This window comes from Psammomys obesus, unplaced genomic scaffold (assembly GCF_907164565.1).
Source record: "Psammomys obesus unplaced genomic scaffold, mPsaObe1.curated_primary_1811, whole genome shotgun sequence".
NCBI lineage: Eukaryota > Metazoa > Chordata > Mammalia > Rodentia > Muridae > Psammomys > Psammomys obesus.
This window is the reverse complement of record NW_026591233.1, coordinates 10,725-21,840: the sequence shown is the minus strand read 5'-3', so window position 1 is coordinate 21,840 and position 11,116 is coordinate 10,725. Positions and strand designations below refer to the sequence as shown.

At 47.4% G+C, this 11,116-nt stretch overlaps 1 protein-coding gene across 1 annotated transcript in view; it reads right to left on the bottom strand.

The window, feature by feature from the left end:
* LOC129679120 (coiled-coil domain-containing protein 30-like) overlaps positions 1–9,573 on the bottom strand; it is a gene marked incomplete at its 3' end in the record, with an annotated part of 25,783 nt that extends 16,210 nt beyond the window's left edge. Inside the window, 3 exon segments of the mRNA XM_055610040.1 lie at positions 3,254–3,408; positions 6,071–6,280; positions 9,399–9,573. Coding sequence (XP_055466015.1) covers positions 3,254–3,408; positions 6,071–6,274 — 359 coding nt within the window.
* Between the last annotated feature and the right edge of the window lie 1,543 nt (positions 9,574–11,116).

The following is an 11,116-nucleotide window of genomic DNA, read 5'->3' as shown; positions in this document are numbered from 1 at the left end:
AGAAAGAAAGAAAGAAAGAAAGAAAGAAAGAAAGAAAGAAAGAAAGAAAGAAAGAAAGAGAAAAAGAAAAAGAAAAAGAAAAAGGAAAAGAAAAAGAAAAAATCCTTCAGTGGCTTCAGTAATGCTCAGACTGCTCACTATGGTCTGGCACCTCTGCATGAACCTGGGTGCCTGGCCTTCTGGACCCGTTTTTTTTTTTTTTTCACCACTGTCCAACTCCAAACATTCTCTTCCATCGAGGGAACTTTTTCATCTCCCAGTCAAGTCTTCTTCCCAGGAATTACTCCCGCCCCCACACACCAACTGCTTCACTCTCGGCCTAAACAGCTGTGGCTGAGGAAGGCCCTCTTAAGCCCTCAGCTCCACAAATGGTCCCGCCAGGTGCTTCCACAGCCTTCTGAGCCTCCTTTTGCGTGGTGTGTGTGGAGGTCGGAGGGCTCTCCTTTCACATTTAAGTGGGTTTGAGGGATTAAACTCAAGTAGTCAGGCTTACATGGTGAGTGTGAACCCACAGTCACCTCCCGGCCCCTCAAACTCCCTTAAAAAAAAAAAACCAACAAAACAACAACAATAACAAAAAACAAATGAAACAACTTTGGGCAGTGCCAGGGTTGAATTCAGGGCCCTGCGCAAGACTGGTAGGCACTCTACCATTGAGATACACACTCACCCCTCATAATAGTACCACTTACAGCAGAAACAAAACCCACAGCACTTGAAGCTCAGCACGGCGTGCACATCTGTCGCCCCAGCTACTCAGGACGAGGTAGGAGGTTGGTTCACTTGAACTCGGGAGTTCCAGGCAAAGCCTGGGCAACATGGCAAAATTCTGTTTCAGACAATCAGTCAACATAAAGTATATTTCCATGTGTCTAGTCCGAGGTTTTCAGACAACTGGAGCCAATTAAATATAGACAGTGTGTGTGGGTGTGTGTTTCCCACGGACTCACAGGGCCAGAGGCTCAAGAGCCTCACAACAGCCCTGTGCTTCAGAGCTGCTCAGTCCAAGACGCTGGAGCCTCAGAATACAAAGCCAGAGCAGCAACAGCCCCGGTTCCAGGCTGAGGGTCCACGGCACCACAGAGAGCTGCTGGCACAGTGCCACACCCAAAGGCTGAGGAAGCTGGAGTCTGATACCTTTGGCAACAGCAGTGGAAACCATGTTTTTGAGCAAGGGCCAAGCCCTTGGCAGAGTGAGCTTCTCTCTCTCTCACCTTTCCACCCCATCTGGGCCCCAGCCTTTCAGAGTGGGTCTCTCACACTCAGTATACGGACCCACAAGCCAGTTGTGTCCAGAAACCCTCACAGACACCCGGATGCGTGCTTTGCCAATGTTGTAGGCATCTCTAATGCCTGTCAGGTTGAATTAAATGAAAATAGAACTTACAGACTTTGTGGACTGCAACAAAGAAACTGGTACCAGGAAACGTGTATGTTATAAAGGAAGGAGAATCTAAAATCAATATTCAAAGCTCCCACCATAAGAAGCCAAAGAAAGACAAACATTATAAACCAAGGACAAACAGGAAAAAAAAGAATAAAAAAATGAGGATCTCAGCCAGGTGTGGTGGTATATGTCTGCAATTCTAACACTCTCGAAGCTGAGGCAGGAGAATTGCTGTGAGTTGGGGCAAGCTTGGGCTATCTAGTAACTTCCAGGATACCCTGGACTACAAACTGAGATTCTGTTGTCTCAAACCAGGACTTGGAAGGTGGCAGCATAAGGTTCAGGAGTTCAAGGCCAGCTATATAGAGGCCAGCCTTGGGCACATGAGATCTGGTCAAGAGGTGTGGGGTACAGAGAATAAATAGATAAATGGAATCAGGAAAAAAAATAGAAAAAATGAAATAAACTCAAAAGGCAGTTCTTGAAAAAGATCAATACAACTGACAAATCTCTATTCAGGCAGGCGAACCAAGATGTAAAGAATACAGACATTCCTAACATCAGAAATGAAATGGGGGCCATCTCTATTGATTCCACAGATGTTAAAGGACAATAAAGGCTATGATTGCATTGTTCCTGCATCATGATCAACTCTATGCCCACGGATCTGATTAAGTTTGATGATTAATGGACTGGATTCTTGAAAGCTGTAAATGATGGAGCTCGTATAAGGGAAAACAGAAAACACGGACACAGCTATGTCCACTGTAGAGACTGAAGTCTGCCTAGAGGGGTGTGCTCACGTGCAGTCCAAATACGGGGTGGGTGGGGGCTGGCACAGGAACAGCTCTTGACCCCAAAAGTTTGAGACCAGCCTGGGCCATTCAGCAAGACTTCTGCCTCAGAAAAGAAGCGTGAGGGCCTGGAAGATGGCTGTGTCGGTAAAGCGCTGGGAGTCAAATCCTCTGCAAGGACAGCAAGTGCTCTCAGCCACTCAGCCACCTCTCCCCCTCAGCCAGCCCTTCCATATCATGTTTTAAGATGGAGTTTTCCTCAGTTCAGCTATCTGGCCTTGTGGCAAGCTTTCTGGCACCTCCTGGGTGTGCGGCTGACACTGCTATCTGCCCCTTGACCTGCGAGTGTGTATCATCTATCAGTCTTGTGTCAGCTCAGGGTATGCTTATCTTTGGGGTGTCCCACTGCTTTCTCGTGAGCTACCAGCTGGGACCTAGCTGCACTATGGCAGGCTAGCCCACCATCTCGCAAGACATGGCAGGTGAGGCAAGCGTTTTCTCACTCATTGAGGGTATTCAGTCTTTGTGCATACAAATATCCAGCCAGTCACTTACTCAAGCATTCATTCATTCAACAGTTATTTACTCAGTAGTATTTTGTGACAGGTTCCAGCACTGGACTTCTAACCACAGCTGGAAGTAAGATTCTGAGCTACAAAGTGCATGTGAACATCTCCATGCGTTTTGAGTGGATAATCTTATTTTTTCTCAAAATACATATAACGCATTCTGAACATCTTACAAACGAGAAGCATCTGTCACCAAGGTCCAGGGCATCCAAAAGAACGCTTTACGTCAGAATCGTAATTATTTTAAGGGGAAGAAATCCGTAGTTCATCCTTACTAGCAGTTTGTTGATGCTAAAGGTGCCTACGTATGATCCAGAACCACCTGAGGAACACTGGCCAATGAACAGAAGACACAGCTTCAGTGAAGCCTGAATTTGTGCAGATCACATCAGGGAGGTGGGCAAGCAATGCGTCACATTTCACGGGTGAATCGGGTTACGGCAGTTTGCCAGCACTGCAGGTAAACCTCCGCCCTAGCAGCTCCACACCCTGGCGGCCCTTACCTCCTCTGCTGCTCGTCCTGACACTGCTGCTGCAGCCTGGCCTCGTTGCTCTTTGCTTCCCTGATCTCGTCCTCTAGCTGCTGCTTCCGAAGAATACAGACATCTGAAAGGCAGACTTGTCGCGCATGGTCTAGCCTCCGCTGCAGGTCCAAGATCTCGGGTGAAAAAGTAAGACATTAAGGAGGCTGTGGCCCCTTTTCAACAACAAACTCTACACGAAATTGAACTACAGCAAGTACCTACGGTAGGAGACAGGGAAGGCTGTGTTACAAAGACATCTTCGTGCTTCACGCTGTGGAGAGGAGCGTAAAAACAACACGCACGTGGTTGGCAGCTTAGCACACAGACGCCGCTAATGGCTCGTGTGTTCTCAGTTAACCACCCCTACCACCAGTCCAGGTGCCCTGGAGGGGGTCGAAGTTGATGGTGGCAGAGACTAGCCTGACTCAGCGTTTCAAGTACCTGAGCAAAACCACCCAGAGAATGAGGGAGGAAGCAAGGATGATAATGAGGGGCGTGGACATCCTGGGTCCCGGAATCGTGGCTGAGCGCCAGGAAGAGAGGCCAGCCTCTTGCCCGAGCTTTGCCTCTCCTCCCTATGCAACCTGCTGGCTAGAGGTGAGACAGGAGATGGTTTCTCAGGTGTTAATCCACCGTCTTCTCAGATCGGCAGCTCTCCGAACAAAGAAAAGGTTTTCTCTTTTGTTTTGTTTGTTTGTTTTTGTTTTTCAGTCTCCCTGTGTAGCCTTGGCTGGCCCGGCACATCACTGGGTAGACCCAGCTGCCCCTCAAATTCACAGACATCCACCTGCAAGTGACAGCGATGAGCTCCAGGTGTCCGGGTCACACCCCTTGTTACAGGCAGTTACAGGCTAGCATGTACACAGACAGTGGCTCATCTGCCGGCTCCTGGGGCAGTGTCGGTGCTTGTCTCTACTTTATGCTATCTGGAACGATGTCCCTCTGAAGAAGAGTGCACCCTCATCTCCAGACGCAGATATGCTGCTTAGTAGTTGCAAGGCAGTAAGACCCACGGCAATAGGGGGAGACACGTACACACACACACACACACACACACACACACACACACGCACACACACACACACACACAACTGTTATATTGATACCTGGTGCTAAGCAACCCAAAACACAGGGGCAATATTTGAAAATAGCTGATTTCACAGCAAAAATCTTTCTTAAAATTACAAAATAGGGCCGGGTCTTAGTGGTGCACACCTTTAATCCCAGCACTCGGGAGGCAGAGGTAAGCAGATCTCGCAGTTTGAGGCCAGCCTGGTCTACAGACTGAGTTCCAGGGCAGCTAGGGCTAAACAGAGAAACCCTGTCTTGAAAAACCAAAAACCAAAACAAAATTACACAGTTGGGTTGGAGAAATGGCTCAGTGGTTCGGAGCACTTGGCTGCTCTTGGGAACAGCCTGGGTTCAGTTCCCAGCACCCACATGATTGCTCCCAACCATCTGTAACTCTAGTTCCAGGGGACCTGATGCCCTCTACCGATCTTCTCAGGTACCAGGCAAGCATGTGGTGCACATGGATACATATATGCAGGCAATATGTATACTTATATGTACAAAATAATAGACATATACGATAAAACAAGGAACTGCTTTTTTCAAACATTACAAAGTAAAAGTGATGTGACTAGCCTTTTCAAATGAGAAAAAAAAAGGTCTTTGAAATTAAAAAGTATAAATGTCCTCTGGCTTCAGTTCTAAGTTCATGTTACAGCTTTAATTAAACATACGTTTGCATGTAGATAGATTTATGTGTGGACACGTTTCTGTATGCGTGCGCGCTTGTGTGCACAGGTGTGTGGAGGCCAAGAGTTGATAAGGGCTGTCCTGCTCTGGGGGGCAAGAGCAGGAGTGAGGTCCAGCCATGTCCAGCCCGGAAATCTCATCTCCAGAAGTAGGAGTGAGAGCACCCCACCCCTCCCCCCAGGCCTGCATACCCCGGTGCACGTGGTCCTGTGCCCCCACTTTTGCCCCCATTGGAGGAGCTAATGAAGCGAGGTTGAACGTCTCCTCTCCTTACAAGGTCCTGCCCAGCCATCAAGCCCCTGGAATTCCTCTTCAAGCAAATAAGGCATTCCCAGCACCTTAGCCATGGCCAATGACGTACACTCCACCCAGTCCCCAAAGGTTTAAATATTCAATGGCCTCTGTTCTCTCCAACTGCTTAAGAAAGCCTGCTGTTCTGAGAGTCGGTCCTTGCTGCGTTCACCTGCCCATCGCCCATGGCCAGCCACCTGCCGTCTCCATCACCCCACCTGGCCCTTCTCTCTCTCAAGCCACTGGGGTCATGATCATGCCTTTGAGAGGAGAGGAGTGCAGTGGGGTTGGCACTCCTCTGTCTCCCGACACCCACACCGAATTTTTTTTTTTTTTTTTTTTTTTTTGACAGGGTCTCTTGCTGGCCTGGAGCTCACTATTTCAGCTAGGCTGGTTGACCAGCCAGCTCTAGGGAACCTCATGGGTCTACTTCTCCAATGCTGGGATTACGGGCATGCACTGTGGGTTCTGGGGAGCTGAACTCAGGCCCTCATGCTTGTGTGTGGCAAGCCCGTTACTGATGAGGCATCTTCCCAGTCCCAGAAACTTAACATTTCAAACTCCAGGCAGTTTTCAAAAATACACAGGATTTATTAGAAAGGTAAGGAGAGACGAAAAAGTATTAATAAAAATAGGAAAACATGGAGAGGATCAAGGAAAAGTTTGCGCACACCTGTTTCTTAACATCCGCAGGAAGTGGGGCTCCAGCTGTGTACATTGCTTCCCGAGCATGAAGATAATTACCTTCTCCTGCGCATCCGCCACTTTCGATTGCTCCCGAGCCAGCTTTTCCTGCAGGTTCTGCTGCGATTTGATGCTCTGTGCCTGCCTCAGCCCTTCTAGCTCCAGCTCCTTGACTTTCTGCTGACAGTGTTTCCACTCCGCCGTGAGTGACGAGTGCATCCTGGCGTTGTCCAGCAACTTCTCTTGGGCCTGCTTGAGTTCCATTTTGATCTAGAGATGGGGCATAAAAACAACAACAACAACAACAACAACAAAAACAAAACCCCCACAAGAAACAAAAAACTATAAAAGCAGGGCTGCGGATGCAATCAAACAGTAGAAAGCGTGCCTGGCATTTCTCAGGCACTGGGCGTGAGACCCAGAGCGCGTATGCGCACACACAAGCTTGCTGACCTGAGTTCAATCCCCTGCATGCTACATGGTAGAGGGAGAGAACTGACTCCCAAAAGTTGTCCTCTGACCTGAGTGTGTGTGCGCGCGCCATGGCACGTGTGTACCACACTCACACACATACAATAATATTATTATGAGGGACAAAATGATAAACTTTGAGGAGTTACCGCTACACGTATGTGCTAGATTAGCAGGTAGGCTTTGAAGTGTGACAGTTCCAAGAACCGGCAAGGAGGTAAATGATGCTAACAGTGCAGACAGAAGCAGACCAGATGAGTGTGTGACTCATGTGCTGAACCTGTGGTTGAACGACCCCACTTTTCTCTCTTCCCAGAATTGCATTTACAGACATTAGAGCACGTACACACATGGGCGTGCATGTTGGTGTCCTTTAAAAAAAAAAAAAAAAGGACAAGCCAGCAACTCCTGCTGTTTATCCCGTTCGGGAAAGAGGGCTTCATCTGTGAACTGCACACGTCTGAGATAATGGCTTTTCATTAGTTCCCGAATGCCAGAGAAATGTTGTCTCCAAAGATGTTAACAGACAGTAAGAGTTAAACCACATGGAGAAAAAAAAAAAAAGTATGAGGAAATTAACCCAAGAGCCAAATGCCTCCTGGTCATTGATGGGTCAAAGGTCAATGGGAAACAAATTACTATTAATGAGCCTTGTCTCTACTAAAACGCCAAGAAGAAATTACAGATTGACCATTGTAAACTTCCCCTTTCCCAGTGGACACTCACTCTTTCCTCCCTTTAAACCAGTGCAAATGTCTCAGCTCTCCTCATGTTCTCATCGGGTACTGACACAGGGTTGACACCCTTGGAGGGCTGCTGGCGCTTTTGTAATGTAATTGACAAGGACAAATCTGTTCATGCTTCATTTCTTCCCAAAAGGAACTCTGGCCTATTAGAAAGCCTGGAGTTTTCACTTCCAAGTACAATTTTGCAGCAAAGAAAACTCAGCAAGTTGAACAGGCGAGCGGGGCACTGCATTGGAGGAAAAGAAGCAAGCAAGGAGTGGGGTATTGGGTGCATGGGTTGGCTTAGAACCATGAAACCCAGGCCTCTCATTCCTAATGAAGAGGGCATCTTCCTTTCCCAGCCCACTGCCCACTGACTCCCCAGGCCAGGAAAGCTAAAGGAGTCAGCGAAGGAGGCCACAGGACCGTTTGGTTGGACTAAAACTGTTAAGCCAATGACCTCTGCCTCCAGGGTGGCTTCTGCTGTCCAAAGAGGATCCAGGACAGTGTCTCAGTGCTCCTCTGGCACAGAGTGGGTGTGAGAGAGTGACTGGGACTGTGGGAGGGAAAGAGTTTCCAGGCTGCCAGTGTGCAGGCTTGGTTCAATGTTGTTCTAGTTGGTGTCCACAGACATTCACTTTGTAAGGTGTTAAACTGCATAGCAGAATTTTATGCACCTTCTTTGTAGTATAATTTGCAACAAAATGGTTCAAATGTAGTGCAGTTGAGTATTCTGGGATGTTAATTGCTCTATTATGCCTAACAGTAGAGACACAGAGTCTGATCATCTGAGCGGATTCTAGGAAATCAGTCATGGGTTGCTTAAGAGCACATACTGCTTTTGTTGCACATTCCCAGGACCCACATCAGAGGCTCACAACCACCTGTAACTCCTACTCCAGTCCATCCAAGGACGCTGTGAGCACCTGCTCTCATATACTCACACATACATCCATGCACACACATGAGCACATGTCCATACATATAACACACACACACACACACACACACACACACACAGCAAAGGCCCCCAAAATGACTCCAAGCTGGGGCGAGGTTGCAATATGGAAAAGTCAAATCTACCCATGTTTCAATTCAGATTCTACAGTCTGTTAGCTTTGCAACCCTGGTGGCCCTAACAACTGTGCGGAGGTTTATGATCGATACTGTTTATGGTACTGCTATACGCCGGGCTCCAGGAGAGAGACTTCAAACCGTAGGAAGCATCTCCTCTCTTTGTGAAGCTATTATTTATCCATTTCTGAAAGACTGCCTACTGAACACATATTCCTAAGAGGGTCAGTTAGGGTCTGTGTCGTTCGGGTCGTTGTATCCTAAGAAAGACACAGTATTGCTCGAGTATGTCCAGCTTAGTGAAGCTGGACATGGATACATGCCTGTGATCTCAGTACATGGCAGGTGGAGACAGGAAAAAGATCAGGGTCCTTGGCTTCGGAGTGATTTCAAGACCAGCCTGTTCTACAAGAGACTGTCTCAAAAGCAAACAGACCGATCTCAGGGGCTTCCATTTGCCAGACCAGGTTTCTGCCACCCCCACTTTGGGGGTGCTGGGGATTAAACCCAAGGCCTTGTGCATTCTAGACAAGCACTCTAGACTGAGCTACGTCTCCAGGCCCTGAATATTGAAGTTTAGAGCCTTCAATATATAGGTTTAGAGCCTCTAATATATGTTAGAGAACCAAGTCTGTAATGTGTATTTCTGGAACTGAACTGTAACTGGAAGGATACATTATTTATAGGGTGCCTTGTTCTGAATGTTGATGTGTTTCAAAAGCAACTATGAATCTGTGACCCCCCCCCCCAACACACAAATAGAGAAGTAGACCTGGCTCTATACAACTAATGCAGGGAGACCAGCACTGAAGTAAAATTAAATGCTAAAAAATTGAGATAAGGATTTCAACAGACCGTGTCACTACGCTGTTTTTTTGTTTTGTTTTGTTTTGTTTTGTTTTGTTTTGTTTTGTTTTGTTTTTTCTGCTTGGGGACTGATAGCACATGCACCTGACTAGCAGCAGAGAAAGTGGAAGAAGGGAGTTAACAGACAGCTGGCCTCGTCCGACCCACCCGGCGTGGATCCAAACTCGAGCGGTAATTACCGAGAACCGTGCTTTAGCAATCCCCAGCTGTGGCCGAGGGCCGGCAGGAAAGGCTGTGGCTGGGAAAGTTACCTTGATGTTCTCCTCCTGGAGCAAGCTGTTATGCTGTTTGAAGTCCAGGCTCCTGCCCCTCTCGTACCGCAGCTCCTTCTCGGCAGAGCTGCACAGGATCTGGAGGCGGTGCAGGTTCTGGCGCAGCTGCTGTACCTCACCGTGATGCTGCTGGGTTGCTTTCTCTCCGGATGTTAGGTACTGAGGCAAACATTTTAAGGGAGAGGTGCATTCAAGCCAGCAGCACAGGCGTGGGGACCTGAGTGCTCACGCACAAAGACTTTGGGAATTAGCGCATTCGCTGACAACAAACAATGCATCTACACCTATGGCTGCTCAGCGATGCTCCCGTAATTCAAAAGCTTCTACGCTCGAGTGAGAAGGCCAGCGAATTATGGGACCAAAAGCAGCTGTTCGTGGACAATTAACCTTCTTAATTTCTCATGTCAATGAAAAGCAAACAGAACAGGAGATTTTTGAGTCTCAGAACTACAGAATCCCTTAATAACTGAAACAGACAGGAACCCACACTGTTTTATAGTTTAAAAAAAAATTAGTTTAAAATTATTTTGTTTTATGTTTATGGATATTTGCCTGCACATGTGCCTGTGTGCTGCTTGTGTGGCTGGAGCCTGTGCAGGCCAGAGGAGTGTCAGAGCCCCTGGGACTGGAGTGACAGACAGTTGTGAGCTGCCACGTGGGTGCTGGGGTCACACCTGGGTCCTCAGGAAGAACAGTCAATGTTCTTAATTGCTGAGCCACCTCTTCAGCCCCACAGTTAACACTTTAACTTACTAAGATAAAAATTAAGTATGATCAGAGGAGGGCCCTGGGAAGCCAGCTCACAATTCTTCCTTGGACAGTCAGAGGGAGAACTGTTCGCTTTCTGTGGGTTGTTAGTAAGGGGAAGCAATTGTCGAACCAGCCGAGGAGCAAGTTCCAGGTTGGCGGTTCTCGACCTTCCTAATTCTTAGACCCTTTAATGTACACACACACACACACAGAGACAGACAGACAGACACACACACACACACACACACACACAGAGAAAGGTCACCACTGTCCAGAACATGACAGAAAAAGCACCTGTCCAAACTGTTCTCGCTTCCCTGCTATGGCCAAGAGATGAAATCATGAGATCATGAGGCTGGAGAGATGGCTCAATGGTTTAAGAGGACCTGGGTTCAACTCCCAATCCCCACTTGGTGGTTCACAACTGTCTATAACTCCAATCCCAGGGGATCTGACCCCCCTCTCCTGGCCTCTTCAGGCACTTCGTGTGATCGGTACACATACATGCAGACAAACATGACATGTAGGAAAAAAAAATGAAACTGTGTCTAACAGCTGATTTGGGAAACAAAGTTCAAATACAAATAATCGACTTCCCCCACGAGTTCTTCATCTATCCTTTTCTTTCCTTTATGACAGAGAAAGAATGGCTTCCTTTCAATAAATCTTACATGTATGACTATGTTCCAATAAAAAAAATGAAGGAGGAACCTTCCTTTTAACACTTACAGTGTTTGAAAATGGATCCAAGATTTTATTATAAAGCTAAAAGTATAAAGAGTCTCAGAAGAAACATGAGGACAAAGCCTTCTCATGCTAAGTTAGATGAGACCATGAGACAAACATTAAAAATTCTAAATGGAAAATAATAAAAGCCAGGCGTGGTGCTGCACACCTTTGATCCCAGCACTCGGGAGGCAGAGGCAGGCAGAGCTCTGTGAGTTCGA